This window comes from Neodiprion lecontei, chromosome 6 (assembly GCF_021901455.1).
Source record: "Neodiprion lecontei isolate iyNeoLeco1 chromosome 6, iyNeoLeco1.1, whole genome shotgun sequence".
Lineage (NCBI taxonomy): Eukaryota > Metazoa > Arthropoda > Insecta > Hymenoptera > Diprionidae > Neodiprion > Neodiprion lecontei.
The window spans coordinates 26,342,217-26,369,708 of record NC_060265.1 but is presented as its reverse complement, the minus strand read 5'-3'; the positions used below and the strand labels follow the sequence as shown (position 1 = coordinate 26,369,708).

Below are 27,492 nucleotides of genomic sequence, written 5' to 3'. Positions count from 1 at the left end.
CGTCCCGACTCCAGCCACGTCGATGACGCAGGAGCCTTTGGTTTGGAATAAAAATTGAACTTCATCGAACTCTTTGATATCGATTCGCTGTACTTGCACGTCAAATATTTCCGCTCACAAACAATCAAATATTTCAGAGTAACGTAATCTTGTGCGATTGAAAATAAAACCTGTTGTATTTGTACCTAAAAATGAGGGAAAATTCAGTACCGATAGATAGAATAGGAGGTATCGCGCATATCGGAAGTGGAGCAAAACTGAAGTGTTTATTTAACTTTGTTTAGAAGATGTGTTATATGCTGAGATGCCGTGAAGCGTACGTAACGAAAATGCGGTGCAAGTAGAGTAATACAGGGAAGAGGGAGGGGGGCAAGGAAGGGCGGGGTGGATGCTTGATACGATCTAAAGTTAGCATATACACTTGCGACTTTTCGGTACCGGGAAAGGGTCACTCATAAATATCACGTTGCGGAAGCCAGACTGCGCGACTGGACCGAACGGCAAGGAAAACGGGGCTGCTGGTCTTGCCCCGTCGATGAAGAGAATATCGCTTCTCTATTCTGGGGGCTGCATCATCCGGCAGATATTCGAGGCGAAGAACGAGGTAAGTGGAAAAAATTGGTATATTGTTAATAAAGTAAAATTTACGCGCCCGCGGCGAGAATTTTCATCCCATTACGAAGCCGAGGTAGATGAACTAAGAGCTTTCGATTCGCGATGGTGGAAGAAAAAAAAAAGAAAAAAAAAGATGATAGAGCGACGATAAATAAGAAGAAATTCCCCCTTGGTAATACAAACGATACGTCATTCGCGATACTTGTCGGTATTTGAATATTTTCCAACGGGCAACGTTGTTGGCTCATCGCTTCTGTATCTAGGTATATTATATAGATATATTTCTGCACTGAATTATTTTACGCATTGGTATTCGATGAACGAAAATAGCTGTGGGGAGAAAATTACTGCAGGCGGGTGTATTCCTGGAAATGGGACCAAGAATATTAGTTACTCGTATGAACGTGTATGCGATGCATTATATTTATTATACCTGTACATCCTCGGACGAAGTCTATATTCGCGGCTTGCAAAATCGACGATATTTTTTGTTATTGCAATGATCTTGCGCACGGGTGTTTTTATTTGATACAAGTATGCACGCATCGGTGCTGCTAACGTAAACGTGAACGGTGAGCTCGTTTTACCGAACGCATTGAGCCGATTTATAGCTTCGAGGAGTCCACGATCGATCCAGTTTTCAAGTCTCCAGAACCGAATAGTTTGTTCAAAATTGATCCTCTTTGAAAGCCGTTCCTTAATATCCGCTATTGTCGGTCTTTTTTCATTTCGTATTTCTCTTCGGTATTCGAAAAGGTTTTAGGGGAAGAAGAAACCCTTCTTGAAAAAGAAAATTCCGGCTGAATTTCTTACACGGAATTGCCAGGATCCAGTGCAGTGCAAAAGATCGGCAGCTAGTATTTTATAGCGAGTGTCCCAATCGTGAGAGTGCATCTGTCATGCGGTGTGAAAAAAAGTATAGCAGCAAAAAGGGAAACGGAGCCGACCCCCTCGGATTCATCCTTTTCTAATAAAATTCGATCCTTCAATTTCACAAAGCGATCGCAATAATGGACAACCAATCCTGTGCCCTCCCTAATACGTGTTCGTCAGGATGCAAAAAAGAAAAGAAACGAAAAAAATGAGGCAAAAAAAGAAAAGCGAAACGGGAATGGCAGGTGGATAAAATACGAATTTGGGAAAGGCAGAGAAAAGACGTTCGGCTGAAGATGATCCAGGGATTGAACATAACGGTGGAAGAGGATTGTAGAGAAGAAATATCATTTTTCTTATACTTCCAAAGGGATAGGGCCTTATTTTAACCCACTTGTTTCTCATCACCCGTCTAAAAATATTTCTTTCCCCTCAGTTTTCCCATCGGACGAATTGAAACCGTTCCATGGTATCCGCAAGCAGTGCTCCGAGCGAGATCGACGGACGTTGGTGTTCGCATATGTACGAGTGGCAACGTGTAAAGTCTAACAGGCAAGAGCGCTAACATTTGAGAATAACAGTAATCGGCGAATTTAGTGGGTGCAACGCATAAACGTGCGAGAACATTGCAAATATGGCAGGCAGATGTATTTACGCCCTGAGCATTTGTTTTGGCTCGAGCAGTGCGTGTAGGGTAGGTATGTGTAATTGTGTAAATCACGTCTGGTTACTGCGGCTTCGTGTACGTGTGCCGGTGCTGCCGGTGCACTTGACTTTCGTTACTATAAATAATCCGCGTACCCATATCTCTGCGCATCCATGAGCGTGCTTGTGTTTAAACGAAGAATTTCACCACCCATTTATGTCACGATGCACGTTACGTATTACATGTACTTACCTACTCAGGCCTCGAGCGGCGAGACTGCGCTCGCGTTTTTATTCCCCACATTTCATCTCCCGCTCATCAATAACCAACTCAATCATCACCTTTCCTCGCAACTCATGGACGCTCGTTCGATCTAACAGCGGACAAGCCGCGTGATCCAATTTTCATCGTCGCATTGTTAACGGATCTCTTACGAGGTTGTCTGTTCAACGTACCGCGGATTGCAGGGGTAAATGCGACAGGGACAAATTTACACACTCCTCCGTGAAAGTGGAAGAACCATGCAGGGTTCGAGGGTTCGTCTTCATTCCTGGAAACGAAGAATTTTGCCTTCTTAATCTCAAGGGGAAACCTTTCGTCCTTTAATTATGCTTCTTTCACATTGGGAACCTAGACGCAGAGCAGATGGTGTAGAAAAATTGCGCCGGCGTTCTCGTGGGTCTTCGTTAAATAAAAATCCCACTTATTGGACACAGCGAGGTTCTGTTTCGTGTTGCTCAGACTCGGCATATCGGATCCCATTTAACCTGAAGGTGATTGATTTAGTGACGGTCCGTGATTCGCTGACATGGCGAAATGACGCCGGATGACGTCTGAATTTCAGCGAATCGCTGCATCAACGAGATGCAAAAAGCCTGACGTTCTTATTCCGAGAATTGTTTTTAAAATAAATTTCCCCACAGGCATTACCATATGATATCACTCGATACTCTATTCGGTATAACAACTTGCGCACGCATCTACGCAACCGTGCATTCGCGAGCGTATTATTATGCACATGCACCGCATTGTTCAAACGTTTTGAATTACGACCGTCGCAACGAAGCTAAAATAGTGGTAGATATTCCGTGCTCGATTTGTTTCGAAAGCGTTTTTCGAGCGGGTGTCGCGACGCAATAATCACCCGTGTCTGCAACAATCGCGGGGTGAAAGAAGGACGAATCGAAAGAAACGGCGGGTCAAACAGCCGCGGGTTTCAGCCAGAGGTGCATCACGTCTCTTAAGGCGCACTTCACGGTTGGAATAATTAATCGGAGAGTACCGCGCGGCATTCGTTTCGGCAATCGAAAACAATATGGTGGCGTATCCGCCCAGGACCCCGGCCCGACCCGTTACGCATCCAAAGTAGCCACTCTCCACAGGACATCTTGATTTTCGTCCTCCGCAACCGCCGCCTTCGCATTTACTTATTCACCAAAGCCGCTCTCTCCGGCTCTCCAATTCTTATCTGTAGTCACTCGTCGCGCCCTTAAAGGGTCGAAACGAACCCCCGGCCGCTTACTTTCTTCGAATCATCCTCCCTCCCGTGACCGCCAACGTTTGGGCGAGCAAAAATTATCCTGCGACGGGTTTCGGCCCGGCTACTGGATGCTGATTGCTTTTTATCGCCTGGACGGTGGACCAGGGACCATGGAGACCAATTAGAGACGGCGGCGAGAGAAGCGACCCGAAAACAACGAGCCTGATATTTTATTGGTTCATAGAACGCCACGTGTTTACTATAAACCGGCGGTATTTTATGTACGACAACTTCCTGTCCACGCTATTGCCGGCTCTATTTTGTCCCCGGTCTGTTTGACTCCTTTTAAAATCTGCAGGCATAAATAACGTAACGCGCAATGACAACAGACCATTATCGCTATTGTGGTCTATCCGATCAGCGTGACGCGACGATTCTTGAGCTAGTTCCACAGCGAAGCCTGCCCTCGAGGTAGTTTTCGAGAGAAGAACGATTTCTCCCAATTTTTCTTCCCTTCGTGCGAAAAAAGGAAAGGAATCCCCGCCCCCCGTGTCGAATTAGCCTTCCTACATTCATTGTAGCTTGCGGCTAAATCCCGGGCACCGTTCGGTCGTTTGAAAAAACAGGAAGGAAACTGGCATCTCGTATTACGTACTCCGCACGCTGTCGTAAGACCCTGAACGGCGAGCATTTATTGCTTATCGCATTCGTGCCATTGTGGGACGCGTTGCATGGCGAAACTACGCTCCATTCATTCGGGGATCGTTTTCACCTTAACATTTCGCTTATGGACATTTGATACCTTACCTAGTGCCAAATTTGGCATAACCGGAAGTTCGGACGGTCCGCCAGGTGCCGGTTCTACTGATTCGGTATTGCGCAATCGGATTCGTATGAATCTTACGAACAAACATCTTTTTCAAGGATTAGAATTTAGATATTACCTCGGGGGCATTATTTATCGACTGTCAGAATCGGTCGGCAATTACCGATCCGGTAGAGGTTATTGAGTATTGTAATAGTTACATTACAACCACATCGCGGAAATAATTAATCAGCGGTTACGTCAATTGGGACGAACAAGTCGATAGATTTCATCCTTCATCGAGAACGGTTGAAGCAGAAAGGAAAAAACGGATGGGTCGATGGTCACAAATCATACAAAACGCGTCGAATGTTTGATATTGAAAGGCCTGTAACTAGAATTACGCGCAAGACAAACGCGTAAGGTATACCTGTTATTACAATATCTATACTACTAATACTTCGTCATAATTCACTGGATTCCAATTCACGAACAATGTGGGTGGTCATTAATTACTATTTATGACTATGTACTTGAACGGGACTATTCGTCAACGTTTTTGTCCAGTTTGGACACTTTCCGAGGAGAAAGTTGAGCTGTTTTCCCCTCCTCGTCAACAGAAGAACGAAGCGAGAAAAATATCATTTCTTTTAGGGTTATTAGAATATTTTATTAAAGTTGGTATCATTACAACAACTGTTTGAATATTATTGAAATTACAAGAGAACTTGATACAAGTAACTGTTTTGTGCTATTATAGCTATCAATACTACATTTTCTGGTAAATGCAATTAAAAATTAGTTCGTTTGATTCGTTGTACTTTTTTAGTACAACAAATCCTTGACATTGATTCACCGTTGCGCCAACATTAAATTTTCAATCAAATTAAAAATAACAGTAACAGATGCCGTTATAGATTTTTCAGTTACAACAAAAAAATTCATGTTTATTTTGTAGCCAGAACTATATTTAAGCACTGTGTACTAACCGCAGCTAATAATTTCTCTCGGTGTATAATGTCAAATAAATATAAGCCAAGCGGAAAGTGAAAGAGAAAATCTTGGGCGTTCGAGTCACGGTGGATGAAAATTTACGTAATTTATTAACGTCCTTCAAAGATCTATGGAAGTATTATGTATACATAAGCACGTGTGTGCAGCGTGTAGGAAGAAAAAAAAATGGCCTCTCTGACTTCGGCGACGCTTAGAATTCCTGACAAGGCCTCGTACCCCTGCAGCAGGAGATTTTCGGTTGTACGTCGGGTTCCCTCGGTTCAGAGATAAAGGACACATCAGTCAGGTGGCCGAAGCGGGATTAATTTGGTAAGGACAACGCCGATAGACTCGCTGAGCATGCATCTCCCAACTTCCGTTCTTTGTTTTCTACCTTCGGAACCTCCACCTCAGCTCGTATCGCGTATGAATTAAGTTACACACGACCCCTTGCGGTAGTCGGAATCACATTTACCGGCTCGAAGCTGCCTCCGCAAATCCTGAGGAAAGACTAATTGTATAAACTGCATAATACGCGAAACGGTAAAATTCTTGAGAAAGGATTTAAACACCGATTCAACCGCCGTTGCCCTTTGACCATTAATTCATTCAAGTGATCCGAACGCACTTTCATAGCCAGGTAAAAGTCATCCTCGCATCGTCCGAAGCACATTCACTCGTAGTGGTTGTGCATCGCCCACGCGCATGGCAGCAACGTGTTATTTACTGCAACAACTTAATACAGACTTACAATCAGCGTCCATTCGTGAAGACGACTCTAGGATATCTGATCGTGAGCTTTGGGCGCTGTTTGAACGACCCGCGGACCTTCTATCATCGTAAGTAACAATTTTCTTTCAAACTTATTTTTCGTTTTCCCGCTACTTTCTCAGAGATAAACTTGACGAGCCTATTTTTCAATTCAATTCATTCATTTTTATATCGCGTAGGCGACGTGGCGGAGTTCGAAGATCGAAAAACTCTTCTCGATTCCTTCCGCGTGGAAACGTGGATATAAATTACCACGCTCAGGGTGCGGTTGAGCCACAATTTTCCCCGCCAACAATCGGCCGCTTTCATGCCGGTTGAACCGAATCGTGAACACGCCGTTTCCTACTGCAGACGGTCAGGTATAATAACAGATCTCGCCTATGCGATGGGGATAGGTCAAGAGCCCGAGTTCCGTTCAGCCGATGACCACTAGACAAGCCGATGCCCCCGAGTCAAAATAGTGTTGAAATTTCCCAGGCTCGCGGCGCGAGTAACGACCGACTTCATCTTCCTCAAGGAATTCACATTCAAGTTTCGGACGAAGAATATCGCTCGAGGGAAAGAACCATTGACGCCATTAACAAAGCTCCGAAGTCTTGGCACCCGGTCACACTCGATTCTTCCTTCTTTCTTCTCTTTTTTCAAGAAGTGGGCCAGACTTGGCGCGTCTCGGCTTTGAATACGATTAATTTATCCGCGGTCCGCGCACCTAGAAATTCCGAATCCGCGATGCGTCGATAAAGTTCACCGGCGAATTCCACGACTGGTGACCTCGGATCGATGGTTTTTGGCGAAATAAAACTGGTAGAAAGTTTGCTCGGGGGATTTCATTGAGCCGATTGTCAATGCAACGAGTGTGGAATGACAAAGGAAGGAAGCGAGCGTATCGAATCACGATTCCTAATTGAAAAAAGATAACATTCAGGGGAAAAATAAGAGCAAGGCATTTGACAAACGACGCCTTTTTCCACGATGCCGTTAACAAACGAGTTGGCACGCTTTGAATTTATAAAAACACAGCCTCTATCGCACGCGCGCTTAGCTGCAAGCAAAACAGCCGGAAACGCGGTTGGCTTCTTTTGCGACCTTGAAGTTATTTTTCCGGATGTCGTTAGCAGTCCTGCGGGCGATGCCTCTGGCGGTGAGAGACAAAGGACTCTCCTCTCCGTGGTGCAACATCGTCGAGAGAAGAGGCGCTGATTACAATGCAGTTCCAGGGACGAATGCCTGCAGCGTGCACTGCGAGCCGGTTAGCGAAATGGCGCTGAATTCCTTGCCGCATATCCGCGAAATGCGCTGCAATGCGAAACGACCTTGCATCGCGCGAAATTTTTACCGCGCGGCCCCCTTCCCTCAAAAGCCGATGATGTATAATTTATCCTGCACAGCGAACCGTTAGTTTCCTCGCAACGGGTCGCCATTTCACTCACCTCGTCCCATTGTTTTCCTTATTCGCGATACTTGCTGCGTACCTGCGTTCAGAATCGCGGCTCTTGGCTGCACCATTAATGCGACATCTTAAAAATATACCTTCTAGCGGTGAGTTTTTTCTCGTGGCCGTCCCAAGCCAGCGCCATTATAAGCCCCTCTGCGTGGATGTGCATCTTCATAAAAAGTTATATTTAATATTTTCGCTACCCTGTATATACATATACGCGTACGGCTGTTATACGTTCGCCTAAACCACCTACAGCCACGTTTTATGATTCGCATCTCCCGTTTTATTTAACAGCTTACGACTTCGGTTCAATTTTTCTTTCAGCTGTTCCTCCTGTTTCTACGCATCGTTTCTACGTTCAGTTTTCATTTCAACGAATTTTATAAACTTTGATTATGCTTTTCGAAGATTTAGAAAACTTGAGAATATTTCAAAAACAAAAAAAGCTTCCGAATTCTCAAAAACTCGTTTCGACAAGGTTCAATCATATTTTCTTTTCTACTTATTTTCAAAGAGAAATGGATCGACTCATGAGTGGTTTTACTGAAATTTTCAGTCACGTAGTTACAACCGAAGCTTATTGGCTTTTTGTTCAGGCATGGAACTTCCAGCATGAACAAATATAATACCATGCACGCATAAGGATATTCTTGGTATTATTCGGAAGTCTTGAATCATTCCCGAAGAACTGATTATACGAATATGGACACCTGTGTGAGTACGGAGAGACATCCGGTTGGCTTCGACCAGCTCCTGGAAACGAGTGAATTTGAATATACATATAAAAAGGAGTCGAGCCACCCCGCGTAGCTCGGACAATAATCGTCGGGTATTTTAGAATAAGGGAAACCGGCCTCCCGAGGAGTCTCCTTACACTCCATTCATCCCGGCCTTCGTTTGGTACTCGAATCACGCGTCATCGTCGAGAGACGGGCACCGCGTCCATTACGTCTCGGGCCGATGCCGTTGCTTATCTGATCGTTGAAGGGTTCGCAAAAGTTTGTTTACTATTCAGCCGGAGGACTTCGCCCGTTCGTCCTAGGAATTGATCTAGGCGTGGCGCTACAATCGTTGTGACTATCTGGAAAAACGCTATTCAACATTCTGCCCTTGCACCCTGCCCTGCTACGCGAAGCCGCTGCTGGTGCTGCTTCTGCTTATCGAGACGCGAGCGCAATTTCAATGCTAACTTGACCCTCTTCTTCTTCGGATGGCATCCAAGTTTACCGTTCGATAGTTTAATGCCGTGTGAAATGCAGTTGCACGCGCACTTTGACGCCTCGATTGCTCGACGATTGGTTCATTTGCGTTTTCGTTGCACGAATTCATCACAGAATTTTCGTGCCAAGCGAAAAAGAACGACGCTCGTCCGGTTACTGGTTCATCAATCTTTAACGTCTGCTCGAGGTCGTTGCTCGGTGAATTCCCTCCTTCAACAACTGTGGCGTTTTTTATTTGCAGCATCAACTCCCGGTGCAATTATGAAATGTCGTATTATATACGTACTGTAATGCTCTGTTCGCGAAAAGACTTGAATTATAAATGATTACAACCTTTCGTTCTTCTAGGACTCTTTTTGCCGATGATATCCGGTAGGTAGGTACGTCAACTGTACCTGCTGTTGTTCTTCTTTCGATTGATAATTTGCGAGATCATCCCGACCTTCGGACACTCGATTTGTCAATTAGTCACGGATCGCACCTGCAGCAACGCGTGAACGAAAGATTTTCATCTCGAGCGTAATGCAATACGGGATATAAGTTATACCGTCCGGCGTATCTCGTTTGTACCAACGACCTCGGCGACCTAGAAGAATAAGGAGAGGTGAACGCGAGCACGAGAGACTCGGCAGTGATATTTCTGGTGCTCTGAGTGACGTATCAAAGCCGAAATCTTCACCGTTTGGCATCGGGCGATCCGTCTTGTTATCGCTGCACGCCGACATGGCTCACGACACCTTTATCGAATCAAATTACAGCCCGGAATTAATGACACGGACCAGGCCCTGGTATCACTGTGAAATTATTTCTGTCTCTCCGCACGGTCGTGATTCCGGCATGATTGACCCTCGGTGACCCGCCAGCAATCGTTCCGAGCCTTGACAATATTTTACCGACTTCGGATCGACCGAAGGGAGAGCAGCCGCTTAGAGTGAGCAGAGATAACCGGTAGACACGGTGTATTTTTCTTCGCAGGAAGAGAAGGACTTTGGGAGGATCGGCGTACCGAGTGACGGGGATTAGAGTTATTATTTCAGTTCTTGAGCGGCGCGGCCCGCCGAGCTTTGTCGAAGTTGGAGCGCTTGTATTTGTCACCGCGACTTTTGGTGTAAGGTATCATTTCCTGGGGAGTTTAACGCGAGTAGTATAACGTGACGCCGCCGCTTCATTAATCCCGAACATTCGTTACGTCAGGTCCTGTTGATTGCAATTAATCATCGGGCAAATAAGCCACCCCAAAATTTCCTCGGGCATGGAATACGGCTCGAAGTAGTGAAGTGAGCGAGAACGGTTAAGGCGCGAACAAATTCGAGCCAGCTGCAGGACGACGAGGGTGAAAAATACCCATTCGGCAGTGCTAGTCGTGGCAGCCCTGCGCCCCGGACCTGCGTTCCAATTTCGCAGTTATTCGCTAACCCCGGGAACTCGACGAGAGTTGTAACTCCGAAATGCGACGGATCGCTTCCATCGCTATTGTCGCAAGCTAAGACGGAACGCTAGCGGGGCGTCACGCGCCATCTTTTAATGATGATGGATTTTCTTCTAGGTTCTCTGTAAAAAGTGCACCGCGGAATGCGCGGCTGTTGTGACAGGAAGGCTTCCAGCAGATATCCTGGTGGTTGGGTATCTCCGGTCTTTCTGGGTTGTACAGGACTATAGGTATACAGGCACTACAGGCACCTTTCGAGACGGATCGACGAAGGGGCAACGTCGAGGCGAGGCGAAGCCACCCGGATGTGAAGGCTGCATGATCCGTCTCATTACCGGAAGCGACGTTCATATATTTATAATCGAAACTGCAGCGTGCATCGCTTGCTTATGTGTTATTATACCAGCCCGGTGCATGTGTCGGCTGCTGTAGTACCTAATACTGCTTGTGATATTACGCGTCATCCAGGCTTACCAAATTGGAATATCAATATTTTACTCCACTCGCTCGCCTGTCTCCGATCTTTGCGTTGTACCAGTTCGTATGTATTTTAAAAAACTTTTTTTCATCCCGACGAATTCCTCAAGTATATACAGGTTCGTAGATCGAAATTATGCCATGTCAATGTAAATCATACAAATGGTTTTTACTCCTATTTTAAACACCTGTGTAAAACATGAAAGCGATCGTCCGAACCATGCCGGAGTTGATTTATTTAAAATTTTTGTCATTGTACAATGAGCCTGACATTTTCCCATAAAAATCAATGTATAATCACAAAAAATTTAAAGTAAAATAAGTCCGGTACGGTTCGAAGAGTCGTTTTCAAATTTTACAAAAATGTTTGAAATAAAAGTGAGAACAATTTGTTTAACGTTGATTGACCTGGCACGATTTCAACCGACACGCTTGTGTGTCCTTAAACTTGTATCGCGAATTCGCGGCCTTCTTGAACGCCTTGCAGGTCGACAGTGTCGATTGATCGGTTTTAAATTCCGTCCACAATCGGAGGCCTGAACCAAACTGTCCGAGAAATACTAACAACCTAACAGTACGCAACAGTGCCACGCCGATGGTTAATGAACAGTTAATAAGTGAGCACGACCCAAAGGTGAAGCGTATAAAGTAGCGGAAACTAGAGGACGGACGGCTGTGACGTGCCCAATGTGTCCATCTATCCTATTTCTTAAAACGGAACCCGAACCGCACCGTTGTCATGGTCGGTTGATCTATTTCCGTGTCGTGGGGCTTATAACGACGCGACGAACCACGCGCCCTCGAAGCTTGTTACCATTTTCTACGCACGTATCCATCAGCTCAATTATGTATTAAAAATCACACAGCCACCCGGTCGCGGCACTTGGTGAGTCGGGACTCATTTACCCCAGGCTTGAAGAAATTTTCAGACGATGCGATGGTTGGGAAAGTGCGAATCAATGTAATTACGTTTCGATTAAGGAAGAGAAAACTTTCGAATTTTCGTTCGTCGCCGATACGTCGCGGCAGTAATTGTCGGTTGGACGTACACGCGGAATCAATCGGAACTGGGCCAATGCTCGAGATTGGTGCATTAAGACTAGTTACGTCCGTGGGTATAATGATGTGACAACTGGACGGAGGTATCCGACAAATGCATTACATCCCTGATTGCCAGTTAGAGTACAAAGCCGGCTGTCACCGTATACTGATCCGTATAATATACCTCCTAGACGCATATTCGCCGCGTTATACGCAAGCTGTACGTGCTTTGCGGGAACCGAGGGGTCGTTGACCCGTGCAAACACGAAGCGTCGCATCGTAATTGCCGGGGAGATCGTTGATTCGGTTGTAACGAGCGAATTTTTCATCTTGCAATTTATTTTTAACCCTTTTAATTCATGCCTGCTGTGCAACTTCTTTTTACTCCGATTCTACCCAAGAGAAACTTGTTCGTGCAGCCTCGTTTAGAAAATTTAATACACTTGTTCAAAGGGAACTCTGATCGTTACGTGATCCGTGATACTCCTGTCAAAATCGAAACACTTGATCGCATACGAGATGTGAAGAACTGGCAAAGTCGGTTGACACGAACTTTCTTTTTCTTGGCATCATTAAATTCTTGACCGAGTTTTGTGCAATGTGCACCGCGATGCGTCCTGAATTTGAAAATATTCGCAAGGCGGTCGTGCTTTGACATTTTCTATGTAGAATTTGGACAAATAGTGGCATTAGAACCGACAAACGTTTGACGAAAAATGGGTGAAACTTCAAGGGTAACGGCGTTTGATTTTTTACAACGACGTGGTTGTTTTTTTTTTCACCCCCCCCCCCCCCCCCCCCCCCCCAATATTTTTCTCGTCTTCTTCCATAAGAGAGGGGGAAGATTGAAAAATCTTTTCTAGGCACCGTTGAAAGCTGGGTGACACGGAACGCGAGGTTCTCTATCAGCCGGAAGTGATTTATTTCGAGTTACTTTTAGGACGATTCAAGAAAGTGATTAATCCTGAATTCCGTCTAGACATAAAATGAATCGCGGTTGCGGGACGGAAAGTGTAATAAGTTAAACGCGAGCTTACGAGAACGCGGATTCTCCTCATCGGAGAACTGCATCACGTTTTCTCGAGAGGAATTTCGTATCATATATTGCATCGCACAAAACATACGTCTTATTTTATACCACGGAGCGGACACGAGTCTCTCTGGTAAACGGAATGCTGTAAGACATATTTCAAAAGAGATAAAATAAAAATAATAATAAAATGGTAAAATGGTTAGAAACGAGAATTACCAACGTCATTTCAGTCGTGTATTCGAAAAATTTCTATTCATTTGTTCGCGATACTTTTGATCTAAATTATCGATGACGCAATATTGCGCAACACCGTACGCCGACATTCTGCGGCGTGTGGGCACGTGCTTCATTGATTTATACGAACAACTGGCCCACGCTGTACCTCAAAGCTTGTAAACTCCGCCTGTATTAATTTACCACGCTACATTCCTCTAATTGGTCGCACACCGATTAAATTTAACAAGGATTTTAGAACTCAAAAAATTAACAGCGACATCCACCTTTGACGCCGTTGAAGAATTCACCGCACCGTTAGGGTCCTTTATTAATATCAAATCGCACAAAGTGAAGATGAATATGAGGAATGCGGCTTTCGTTTCGTAAAAAATTATTCTTCAAAGCTACGATCCTCGTCGATGCCAATTTCTTTTAGTCGTTGATCGTCGACCCCTCGAATCGTTCCGACCACGCCAGTCTCGGCTTTGAATTAAGTGCCTGCTGTAACAAAGTGACCCCCGCCTCCTCCAGAGATTAACGAATGAGATAAGTGAATTTTCGGACCTCGTACATGCGGGCTTTTTCTCCATCTGTTTCGCTCCGTCGAAACTTTATATTGTTAGTTTTCAATTGGAATTCGCACACATTGCACGATTGCGATTAAAATATTTTACAAAAAATGTAGAAGCATTCCAAATACTTTTTATTATAGAAGAAATTAGACTTTTCTTCCCGGGGTCGATGTTCGAAATCTCTTCACAGATACTCGTTTCCTGCATCGATCTGTGGTATAAAAAACGAGGAAAAATGTGTTTAGAAGCACGATCGTGATGAATATACTTTTCGCTTTATATTTTTTTTTTTATCATATCACTAAGAGTAAAAATTTTCTTCACTGCCGTCAGATCCTCGGCTCCGAGGCCCGCGGCATCATTTTGTCGGTGCAAAGGGCGTCAATGCCTACCTCCGGTTTCGTGAATTTATGATAAACAGGATCAAAAGCAAAGGTTGACTGAGCTGCGGTTCGTAATTGGGTCGTCGGAGTAAATCCTTTCCCCTGCACGGAAGGGAGAGAAAGCGAGAGAGGGTCACGCGTGTTAGACACGTGTGCAAGCTCCGGTTTGGGGTCGGGGGTCACGCGTGCCCCGTGTACTCCAGCACTCTAAGCTCCGTTCATTGTTTACGGTGCACGTGTCAACGCCGCGCACGTGGCCTGTACTGTTCAACGTGTTTTACCATATCCAAACACACGCGGAGGGCAAAGCTGGGCTGATAAAAGACGACGTCGGAAGCCTGGAAGTAAGGATTTAATCCGGAAATAAGGAAATTATCAATTCTGCGTCAACCCTGAAATTACCCGGGAATTTTTTTTACCTCGGGAGATAAACCTGCGATTTCACATTTCAGTAGACACTCTGACGAGGTTGGAAATATCCTCGTCTTGAAACCGAAGCACGTTTTCTTCTTCATCTTCATCTTCTTTTTCTTCTTCTTCTTCTTCTTCTTCTTCTGCTTCCTCTTCCACTTCTTTTTTTTCAAATTTTTTAGTTATTTCTCCTTGGGTGCCTGCTTTATGTAATAACCACCGTTTATTGGTCTACGCCGATGGCTGGTCTCGGTCGGTCGATGGAAGCGCACCGTTTCGGTATCCCGACGCAAGGCAGCGCAACGAAACGTAACGTAACGCAAGGCAAGGCAGCGCGTTTTCTGGCTAACTGTTATTATATTCTGGTGAGCGCCAGATGCCTCTACCTTTATGTTACTTCTGGTCTCATATTCCGACGCTTATGAGTTGTATTTTTGGAAGTCTCGGCTACATGTATCATGTATACTGTTACCCTGCAGGGTATACAGCTCGCGGGGCCTCGGAGAAGCGTCCGAGGTACCTGCACTGCTCGCTTTACAGATTAAAATCGCCCCTCTGAAGTATTTGTAGAAACCGCTCTACGCAACTCTCGAAACGCGCGGATGCACAGCTTGATTCTCGAAAGGATAACCGGAACCCGCTCTCATTTTTCGTTCGAACGATTTTGTAAGACCAATTCCACGGGAATGACGAAAGCTCGACGGAACGAATATCGAAGACCCTTTTATCGGCCCCGCGAAGCAAGGCTTCCATGTTAATTTCCATGTTAATTTCCATGTTCAAACCTCCGTACACGAGGGGGAGAAAAACGACGAGTGCAGAAAGAGCCGGAACTCTTTCACTGTCGTACTTAACGGGGAACCGAGGAAGTTAATTAGCTTAATAAGAGAGACGTGCTTGCACGTAGATTAATACCTTAATTGCTGTGTATGTACTCGGTATACAAGTATTAATTGACCGACAAATTGAACGCGTTGTTAACCGGTTAGCGAACCAGATTACACGGTATACCCCACCAGGCACGCGTTATCGAGTGAAAAAAGGAGAGGAAGGGGAATAAAAAGGACTCGGAATGTAATTTAAGTCCGCGTCGTCGATCATGCGTTTACACACATTATACGTGCAATACCTCCGTATATCAACGGTCTATCGTCGATAATTGCTCCAAGTTTATAGGTGCAGTTACGATATTTTATTTCTTTTTTCCCATCTTTCTTTCTATCCTTCTCTCTTTCAATGAACCGTTTTTCCCCGTTTCTTCAGCTCAGCTCCGCCTATCGTACCTATACTCCCCATGAATCACTGGTACCCCATCAACTCGAGGCGCTGCACTGGCGAGATTTCAACAGGAAGTGAAATAGTTGGTAATAAAATAGACAGAAGAGCCGCGGTTCAGCCATTCGTATTGTTGGAAGAAGGGAGGGATAATTGGATGGGCTGTGGACGTGTAATTTTGTAATGTTCAGGGGATGCTTTGACGCCTTTAAGGCGACCTTCCGCGCCATTCCACCTGGTCCTGGAGTGAGATTGGTGAGTCGGACCCCCACGGCGTGCCCACAAAGATCCTCTCGACTCCTTCCATTTTTAACCATGCAACGCGTCCGGCCCGCGTTGTACGCGAGACTTTTGAGTTACTGTATTTTTCCACACGGCACCTGTCCGCTAATGCGTTTCTTAACGACGAATTCTCAAAGAGTGGTGCGCGCAGTCACGACGCAACAGAGTGCATCGCACTTCTTCGTTTCTTAGACTCCACCTTTTCTCCCGAAACTTCTCCGACTTCCGATAGTGGAAATTCGAAATTTGGTAAAAACTTCGCGGTTTAGATATTTTTCGCGAAAATTCTATCGATCAAAAATGATCCCGAGCTTACGCCTTGCCAAGAATTTAATTTCACCACCGCTCGCACCGACGATGCTTGATCCTTGCGGTACGTGAGGGGAAATTGCAGGAAGATTTACGACGCGGTTTTAATGTAAGCCGCAAAATGAAACCTCATGGGCCCATGGAGACAATTTAGACGTAGATTATTCGCGCGTACGACACGAGTTGTCTCGCGGTACACAAATAAACAATTAATATCATCAGCCCGTTTACCTCGACTCACGGTCCGTGTCCAGTACAATTAATTCCACCGCAGAGTGGTAATTTCGCAAAATGACCTGTAAATTGCTCAATTTACAACCCGGTCGCGTCGCGTGTTAAGCATCTCGTTGTAACCTGTACACCTATACGCACAAGATGCAGGGCATGATATACCAATACATACGTACATGCAGTGCCGATGGCACTCGGCTGACCGCACGCACGCAATGCGGTTGTAAATTTACTACTCCGAAGTTCAGAAGGCGTAATACGATCAGCCCGAATAAAAGGAAGAAGGAAAAATTAAAAATAAGAATAATCACGAGAAAAATAGTACTAATACTTATCGTTAAAATATGTAATAATAATTGTCTCAGGCAATACATCGTCGGAATTTATGGTCCTTTCTGACCGTTGATTAAAATTTACCTGCCCATTAATCTTCCCTAAATGTCTTTCTGTGTTCTTTTATTTTCTGGATGTTCCTGTTCCATCCAATTTTTTTTTTTTTTATCACCCGTTTCTTTTTTTTTTGGAACCAACATGTCAACACCGCAGTGTTTGATATACTGTGCCGTGTGAATTGGCCTATTTAACACTCTTGTACGGTTCATGAAATGTGAAATTTTTTTCAGCAACTTATCACAACGCGAACGGATCTGTATTTTCACCCATTTATCAAAGTCAACTAGTATCCTAGGGCTTAAGGCCGACGGAGAAAATGCAGCTCGGGGGTTGTAAGACAAAGTGGTCATAGATTCGAGCCGTGTGAACTTGGGAAACTAATAAACGTCTTTGACTGGCCGTATCTCGCGGAACCCGTCACCTCGTAACAAGCCTGAACAAATGTAATACAAGCCCCGGCGATCCCCTAAATCAGAAAAACAAACTAGCTCTCATAAAGTTGTTACACGGAGTTGTTTCGGCACCAAAAATTTTACCCAAGCAATATTGTAAATATTTCATCGACCCAGAAGATGACGACTCACCCTCACCCTCACCCTCACCCTCGTCCCCCTCACGTCGTGATTCTGGGGGCTGAATGCGTCAAACACGAATAAATTGCTTCCACGTGTGCGCCGCGGAGTCACTGCCTTCTTGTTCACATTTTTGCTTTCAATTTCCAGCCTCCTTCCTTTTCAATTACACTCGCGAAAAATTCATGCCGCGGGGATTTGAATGGTTGTCATAACGGTTCAAACGGGCCGCAAAAAACAACCAACTTTATATTTTCGGATTTCTCCCGGTGGAATGTTCTTCGAAATGTTGTAAAGAGTATCATGTTTCACGAAGTTGGAGAGAAGTGATTTGCAATTCGAAATGTTATTCCAACCGATCGGAATTCGGGCCGTTGCACGAAGTTACCGAAATGGGAACAACCGCCCATGTAAATCTCGGAATGGTTTCCGGATGTTTTCAACTATTAAATATACGTATTGTGTGTGTACATATATGTATAAGTGTATAATTTTGCAAACGTAGGATTATGAGATTGAGATTTAAGCGTCACTTAAAACTGGAGCTCTCGCGGTGTATGCGCATTAAAGCATTATTATACACATTCGACGGTCGTTTTCTAACGCCTGATATACATTCGATATACAGAGAGACGCACCTATGTGCACGCGTCCCGTGTATATACGTATACGTATCCCACGCAGGAGTTAATGCCGGCCTTTAACACGCCTACCTACGCCCTGGCGTATTCCTGTAAACCGGCTATTTCTGGGCAACCCTTGTCATAACTTGGTCCCAGCAACCGCGACACGCTCACGTCTTTCTTTCTTTAAGAGCCGTTCACACCGAATATCGCAGACAGGTATAAAACTCTGTACCGACTCGACGGTCCCAATAATCGCTCAATCGGTCGAAGAATAAAGTGTTCAGTTATATATATACATATATATACAATATATTCAAACGTTGAGTGGGTAATAAAGTCGATGGAAGGCATTAGGAAATGACATCGTAAAAGTTTCATTCTAGTTGAATAATTATTGATGGAAATCGGAGATGGAAACGTGAAACTTGATACTGGATAACGTTAACGAGCGGAGTAATCGGCTTACTCCGATAAACACTAAGTACGTACGGTGATCTCGGCGTGCAGCCTCTTCTTATAATACCGCACTCCTTTAGATTTTCATATTTTAGCCGGCTTCAGCTCTGTTGGGTCACAGCCTGTGTCGATAATGGATGACCGTTTTGGAACGAGGTCTTGTTCCACTTTGTTTGACAGTGATTTGCGGTTTTGAAACAGCCAAGTTAATCTTCGGAAGGCGCGATCGTTCCTACGGTTTTTAGATAATCAAAATATTTGCGCGCGATGAAGGTAAAATAAAAGTCCCGTTGATTTTCGTGAAAATTCATGAATATAATATACATATATATACCCTACCACTCCGCGCGAACTTAACCTGGAGTATTAACACCTGAATGAAATAATTATTATACGTAAGCGTATCAATTTGAAGACGTATAAATTTCTGAAAAGCATTCATCGCTGTGCAGATAAGGCGCGTCGAAATGGCCGATAAAACGGAGAATGTAATTAGCGCCGAGGTGTCGACTGCCGAGTGTTACCGTCCTCGAGGTCGGCTTCGCTTTCCTACAACGCGGTGGCTCATCGTCAGGGCTTATTGCCACAGTTCGGCATCTCATCGCCGACTGCCAGCCGTCCTCCGGGAGGGAACATTTATGGGTGATGTCGACGAGGAAGGGTGCGGCGTCAAGATATACAAGTAGGTATCCATGTGCGTTATACCTACCCGTACACGGAGAGAAAAATCTGAGCAAAAATTACCCTGCTGTTACTATAATCGTGATGTAAAAGACACCTAATGTAATGGAAATGAAATCGAGAAAGTGTCGGGTAAACAAAGGAAATCATTATTTTCTGCAATTATTGGTAACTGTTCTACATTTTTCTTTACCGTCGCCAAAATTGTATTTCACTTGTGAACGGATAAGATTGGGATTGGAAAACAATTACGGTCTTTGGATTATAACGTTCAAATATTTGACAAGTTTGTTTCCGTTTTCGTCGAGATCGTTTCTCAAGATACGACAGCCCCGTAGCTCGCTTCCAGTTTGTAGTCGTATTTTATTGATATTAGACGGTTTTAGAATTTCCTGCAACCCGTGCATAATGTATATTTCGCTTTTGATACATCGCTCGCTTGTTTTCCCTTCGTCATCTTCATCCAGTGTATAATACATGTTCTTGCGCGTCTCTAGGGTCGAAGAACATCTATTGACCAGGTTCACTCGGTGGAAGATAAAAAATCTGCCATCCTCGAAGACCATGCGTTCAAGAGTTAGATCGAATCCTTGTGCAAAAACACAGTTTATTCTTATTTCATATTCAAAATCGCGAGAAAAACATTTTAGTCTCTTAATGTTCCAACCTGTCGTCTCGAATTTAATTCGACAAAATATTTGCAACGTCGACTTGGTGCGTTTCAATCTTGAGGAAGCGCAAAGTACGTTGAACCGAAAAACGGTATGCTTTTTGCCCGAAAAGGGTGGAGTCAATATTTTCTGTAACGACGTTTACAAATACCTTATTCCTAGGACTCGAAACTTTTCTGCAACGTTCTTGCAGGGATTCACGTAGCCGTTGCAGAAGGCGAAGGGCAAAAAGTATTATATGAAAGAGGTCGTATTGGAAAGCGCGTAAATTGTCTGAGTCTGGATTCTGGGTCTGAGAAACACGCTTGCCTGATGGCGAACCGCCCTGGGTGGTTTTTGCAAAAAGAGATCTTTTTACGAAGATATCTAACATGTCGAATTCCGACGCGGTTCTCAGGTGGATAGATTAACAGAGTGGTTTTTAACGAGGCCAGTTCTCTTCGAGAAGCCGCGGTTATATACGAAGGTAAGAGATTAGTTTTTTGCCATCGTTATAAAAGTGCCGTAACTTGTTTCGAGTACCCTCTAATATATTACCGCCCAGATACAATATTAATGCGAAGTTTAATACCTTTAATGATGAATGCGTGGAAATAGTTGGTTCTAGCTCTTTCCATTCGCCGCACGTCGATTGATCCTAGATTGTTAAATACATAATTGTCGTGCGAGGTGAGCTCGCTTTTCCTTACAAACTGTGGAGCAAAAAATCCTGGACTTATTTCGTGGTGCAAGGTAACATAACGAGCACAAAAACCAGTCCAACGTCCGCCCAATTAGAACTGAATTTCGTTCATTCTCGGGTTTGAAATTAGCCGTCAAAGCTCCGCCGGTTCACCGGCGATTAATTGAAACCTCGCGTATTTGCTCGTTTCCATCAGGCCTTCGAACCCCCGATTGTTCCACCCGAATTATACCGGAAGTCGAGCCCGCAGACGAGAGTTTCACTAACGAATGGGACCAGGTTATTACTCTGGAGTTACGAATAACCGACAATCAAATGGCCAAAGTAACGATCTAATGTTAGCCCGAGTCGTAAACGAGCTCTTGTTACTGCTAATTGCTTGTCGAGTCTACGGAAGTCCTTTAGGAAGTTTTTCTTCCTCTCAGGGAGTTGCGGCGCACGCGGAAGTTTCCGAAAGTGGCAAAAACGGTGATGAAAAAAATGGGAAAAGAGAACAACCCTTCAGCTTCCAATGCTATTGTCGCTGTTAAGCGGAAATACGAACGATGCGAAACGGAAACCGCGTGCTGCAGCGACTGTCGACGTTTACTTCTACTTGGTTTGGAAACCACGTAAATGAATATGTTCCGAGCGCACATACTTGTTCAATAGTTATACCTTTATTGCCGACAAATGACACTGGAAACTGACAGCCGTACAGGTGATTACCTTGATAATCATGCAATGAATATTTGCTGGTCCTTATACGTACTCGCAAGCGAGTTATAAATTTTTAACAGGCGATGTTATTCGCTCACCATTGCGTACGGCAAACTTTTTTATAGCTTACCTACTTCGTGCTGAATTTTGATGCGGGCATGACGCGTGTTACCATTCTTCGTTATTTCATTCGAATCGCTTGCTTAGCATACATCGAGTAGCGAATGAAAATGAAGCGAGGTGGAAAGAAAGAAATTCGAAAAACATATAGTTTATATATGTATATTATACATCCGTTCCAATTTTAACGGAGAGAATTATGATGCCGATCTAATACGCATTTAGTAAATCATTGAAATCCACCAACATGGGCCATCTGCCACGTGTTTCAAGCTATAATTAATACGCGGGCGTATATATAAATATAGTAAACCGATATTAGCGCGTGGAAATTATATAAAAACCTGAGTGACGTGTGTGAAAATATCAGAGATCGTATAAAATTTATTTCTTTTTTAGTGCGACCAATAAATAGTCACCATCGTTCGCAGCTACAGGTTTCAACAAGCGGCGTGGAATCTTCGATTTATTTTTACGATTCCGGTTAATTCCTTCGTCTTGTTCCATCCTCTCTATTCCGTTTTACTTTTCTTTTTTGTTTTTTTTTTTTTTTTTTGCACTGGATAAACATGTCGCCGTAGCTAAGATCAGCAACGTTCGAAAGCGCGAAACTACATCGAATCTCCCTTCAGGATAATGGAAAAATGGAGTAAAACGTGAGACAAGATCAATATTTCAGCTGTTGCTACAAGACGGCGGTGGACGGAATTCGTTATTTTCTAAATGCCTTTCGCCTTTCAGTATTTGCAACACCGCCCAGGCTTAACGGCATGCCTACCAATCAGTCTACCCTTGTCAACGCTCCGGGGTGCCGATCAACGCGCTAAGATAACGTCGAAGCTCAACTGCAACGCGAAAATCGACGAAAAATTCTTTTTTAAAGACGAATACTTATGTTTCAACGCGGATATTCGGATACGTTTCCGACAAAGATAGACACGTCTATATCTACGCGTATCTCACTGCGTGTTTGTCTTCGTTTAAGTTAGACCCGAAACGACCTCACAATCGCTATCTCAACGGACACAAGCTGTGAGATAAATATTTGCAGATTAGAGAAGCACACCGCTGCTGTAGCGTGAACTTTGCGACAGTGCCAAATTATCTCCGAATATTTTACTATCAGTTGTCGGTTATGCGTTTGTCAGTTCTTTACATACATGCGGTGTAGAGAGAGTCGTCAGTTTCACCAAACCTGAGTGACTTTCGGTGAAACGGTCCAAAGACGGAAGAATCTTAGCGACTTTTCAAATATACAGGAAGAAATAATCAACTCCAAGTAATTTACAGATGCCGTTAAGCCTCGTCTGTTGGACAGATTTTTCTGCACTGCACGGCAGGAATAATAACATCACCGTCGATTAATCGCACATCCATCTTTCCGCCCGGTGGCATAATTAATTGTTTTGCTGTAAAGTATTCAAACTTGGAAACGGACTGCTGTCCAAAGTAAACAATACAAACTACAACGGGCTGACAGCCTCGATTTCCGTGTTTCGTTTCGCCAGCGATCCCCGGTGATAAAAAGCTTTCGAAACGAGAGCGCCAACTTTGTCGGATAACTTGACAGCCGGTTCGCCGTTCTTTCTTTCTCATTTTTCGAACTTCTCTACTTTTTTTCTTTTTTTTTTCTTCTTTCTTTCTTTCTTTCTTTCTTACTCCTTTTCGTTTCTTTTCCTGCTTTCGGCGAGGAGGCGATAGAGCCATCGATCCGTTGTCGCGGGGGCGAGTCTTGCCCGTCCCGTGCGGATTATCACAACGGGCTGCATCCAACCGAGTCGTCTTTCGAATTATTTTTACCGCTTCAGCTGCCAACAAAAACATGTTTTCTTAACAATGATATGCCCGTTAGTTAATTCAGTGTCTCACAGGATGGGATATTGGCTTTGGCCCTGTTCCATATCTCCTTTTTTCTTTCGGGAAACAAGTCTTCCCACCCTGCAATCTGCGGCGTGCTCGTTTCATCCCCCGTTCGTTGGAAAAAAGGTTAAAATAAATATAAAAAAAATATTAAGAAAACGAAACGCCCGTGTAAATTAGTGGGAAAATATGAGTAACGAGTACCTCTATCCAGCTAGCTCGGCCAGATCACGGATTTATGGTCTCGCTTCTTTTCACCCCGGCTTTCGTCCGTTTCTTTCTCGTTTTGTAACGAACAAATATCCAAAAAAAAAAAAACTGAATAAATTTAGGTGTGATAAAAACGTCATAAGAATTATACTTTTTATAGCCAAGTACACGATATTTGTAAGTTACAACTGTATGAACAATTCGATTTGGCAGAAAAATTTGTGTTTTGATAAAAAAAATGGAAGTAGTTTATCCATCATACGAAGACTTTCAAGATTTACCTCATTTGACGTATTTGTATTAACTGGACACTGAATATTTCTCAGATCTCGTTAGTTCGGGCGCTTGTACGTTGGTTGCAAAAAAAAAAAAAAAAACCCATTCAAAATACGATGACCGTTTTTTTCCAATACTTGTCAACAATTTCTTGCGCAGATGATCAAGATACAAGGGCATTACCAAATTGAGTATTGTCGAGGAAACGACCCCCACTCTTTGCCGCTCTGTACCGGCTCTAAGACACCAACACTTAGATCCACATCTCCTTTCGCCCAATATCACGAGCTCTACACAAACGTCGATAGTAAAAACGGGCGTTACGCCTCAGTGAGCAATTCGGCCGCCATCTAGATCAATCTGTGGAAATGAAAGCAAATATACCAAGTCCTCTGATAGCCGTGATCGTCTAGAGGTTAGGACCCTACGTTGTGGCCGTAGTAACCCAGGTTCGAATCCTGGTCACGGCAATGTCCATTGGCACATTGTCACGGCAGAGGTTTATTTTTTGATTTTTACCATTTTTTTGTTGAAACTTCACTTAATCAATGTTCAAAAATTTCTTAACCGCCGCCGCGCCGTCCGGAACGAGAGAATAATTATATAGCACGGATGCTGCGCAAGCGAGAAAGAATAAGTAATACTCGCATTTTAAACCGTCTTTCATGTACAAAATGAACTTAATGCTTTCGAGCTTTTGTTAACTGTTGCGAATTTGCATACCGCCCGTCTTTGATTGATTCGTCTCAACATCTGTCGGCGGGCTTCTGGCAATTCGTACTCTTCTGGCCTCAGTTTACTTCGTGTCTCTGGTTAATCCCGACGGGAAATTCTGTTGCGCGTATTTTCGTACGTATAAATACGCAATTAAAGGAACTGCTGTGGGATAAAACTAACGCGCTGTAATTACGATTTGGCAGGGATTATATACCAGCTGCTTACACGTTCGACGGATTCTAGCCAAGACGTAGTATTATTCTTGAAATAACGCGAATGCGAGGTTTTGCGATAATTTATTTCCCATTTTATATACCCTTCACTCTGTGAATTCGGGCCGGTCATTAGCGGCAATCAACCTTCAGAATCGACTGACGGTAACAAAGTAAGTTAAGAATCGTTCGAAACTTGTTTATAAGACGTGTAACGAGGAAGGTATTTACGTACCTAATACAAACTTGAAATAGAGATCGTGTGTCCAGATTTTTTATTTATTTATTTTTGTTCTCATTCAATTTCTACAAGTTCAGATCCATGCAAGTATTTACAAAATTTATGCGACAAAACTTCACCGAAGGTATACTATTAATACAACCTTGTCCAACCGAAACGCGCGTGTTTCCTGAATACCGATCCTCGTGTAGTAAAATCTTTATGCTTGGTGTAAAAATTTATTTCGATTAATGAGATTAAATGTGACAATTCGTCTCGTAGTGTCCCACTAAATTTAATTTCAGATAAACGTAGACTCCCATTTCATGACGAGAGGGCGAATGACGCATGCTAATTATATGATGAAAAAAATTGAAGCGTACGGTGGAAACGGAAGTGAAATAAAATCCAAAATTAGATCTAACTTCGTATTTCTGTGCACCTGTTCGGATCTACCTGCGGGCTGGGGAAGGAAGATATAAATATCGGTTAAGGCCAGTATTTGTTGTAAAGAAGCGCGAGAAGAATTCAAAGCCGTCGAAATATTCTTGGATTCCGGGATGGGACGAGAAGGGTAACAACAAATTGACTATTACCCGGCTCGTAGATAAGGCAAGAAGCGCATAAATTCATTAGGAGGAAAACTGCTCCTTCGGTCTTTCGATTTTTCGGTCCTCGCGGCTCTATCGCGTCCGATTGCCTCCGCTGTAGAATGTTCGGCATCCGTGCGACGGCCTCCCTCGGGACTAATATCCCGACATTCCCTGGATACGGTGCGCTTCCCGGCGTCCTTCTCACACCGCGGCTGATTTACGTCGGGCGTCGCGACGCTAAGCGGGGGAATTAACGTTTGTACTTATTCGTTACAGCCCGTGCGAGTGAAATGGTATTAAAAGAATACCGTATTGCCTTGCAGGATCTGAATGTCCCGGAAAAAGTACTCAGGAATTGGGGGACAGGCAAAATAGCCTGACTTCTCGTGCGGCTGAATGATTCAAATTCTGGAGATAAGAATTGAAGGACAACATCTACGCAAAAAGAACAAAAACACTTCGGTGAGGGAGAAAAACATGATGGGAGACTAATGCGATCAGTTTTCAAAATACTCGGAAAAGTAAAAAAGTTCGTACGAAAATGCGTGTACAATGGAGTATTATTAAACAAATTTGTTAATATTTTTAATTGCAAAGTGTAAAAGTTTGAGGAGCAAACGAAAATCGAAAGAAAATTGAGAATCGCTCGGAAGGCTTTAGACGAAATCATAAAGTAAAGGATGAAAAAGGCTTCCAAGTTTTAGGCCAAGGATGAAAGATCAAAACATTTTACCTGAATAACTTTGTCTGATATTCTTTTGAAAAAAAAACAATAAAATTCTGTCCACAGTTTTCAGATGCACCGCGTCTGGAAGTTCGATTTTCAACGGATACCGTCTCACGGGTGGCATTTGTTTGATAACAAATCGGATAAATCGCGGTGATTTTTTCTTTTATCGCAAGAAAGATACGTGGCACGATGCCACGCTTCGCCGTATAATCATACATACGTGTAATCAATTATTTAAACGGGGAAGACAAAAACGACTGAACGCTATAGAATAGTAGGTGTCATTTTTCTTATATCTTTACCTTTAAATCGTAAGGCCTCCACGGTGGAGGGATATTTTTAACCGTATTTCGGGAGAAGCTATCACTGCACCGAGTGTTATATCCCCGGGAGTCCTACAGCCTCTTCCTCGAATGTTTAAACTGTCTAACCTGACGAAAAACATATAAATTAGCCCCGCTCAGTTGGGCAAGGGTTAAACCCAGCGTGCTTTGATACTTATTTTTGAAGTACTTATCGCTCTACTGATGTATCTCGGTGGTACCGGTATATTTCTCGGCACCGTACACACTTTTCTCAAAAATCACCTCGTCTTTAGCTTCTGTCCTTTTTTTTGGGGAGGGTATGAAAGCGAGTCGGGGAGCGTGAAGAATGGAAGGAAAAAGGCAGCGCCACAAATTGGCGACGTACCGCGACGACGATGCCTGAGAATCGAAATGCTCCTGATTGCCGATTCCATGACTTAAGCCTTGAATAGTAAATTGGGGATTTTAAAGCGGGAATTTCGGGATTGGCGCCGAACCAGAATCGCCAATTTATTGGGTTGCGTGTTCGAGATACGCCGTGGCTTGTTAAGCCGCATTGGCGATGCGAAGTGTGCAGTGTAGGTATAATATGTGCAGCGCCGAGATACCTTTATCATCTACAATAAATTTTGGCAACTTGTTGGATAGACCCGGCAAGCATAATATAATTGGCAATATTTTACGCGAGCTTAAAAAAACGTTGTCTTACCCTAACCTCGGCCAACCGATACTTTGCACACTCCGTTCGCGTTCGACGCATATATCACGAGCCGATCTTTCACCGCTTCAGTGCGCGCATAAATCAAAACTACATTCTCGGAAATGTTTCGAAGGGATAGTAAATGCAAGAGAAACGAAGAAAACGAAGCAACTAACCGTCGATATTTTGAGCGAATGGATGATTTTCGCCTTACCCTCGACTTGGAACCCTCTCCTCGTAATATGTGTATACGTATAGGTATACGTACA

The 27,492-nt window shown here is 43.9% G+C and overlaps 1 protein-coding gene and 1 non-coding gene across 2 annotated transcripts; both read left to right on the top strand.

Annotated features, from left to right (window-relative positions):
- The first annotated feature begins 412 nt into the window (after positions 1-412).
- On the top strand, positions 413-26,039 carry LOC124295039. The gene is made up of 3 exons (XM_046743101.1): positions 413-604; positions 19,000-19,229; positions 25,812-26,039. Exons 1-3 carry the CDS (start codon positions 536-538, stop codon positions 25,816-25,818), a joined length of 306 nt encoding a protein of 101 aa, XP_046599057.1. The 5' UTR covers positions 413-535; the 3' UTR covers positions 25,819-26,039.
- Trnah-gug lies at positions 24,145-24,216 on the top strand. The gene has a single exon. It is a non-coding gene; the product is annotated as a tRNA-His (tRNA).
- Positions 26,040-27,492: the final 1,453 nt, after the last annotated feature.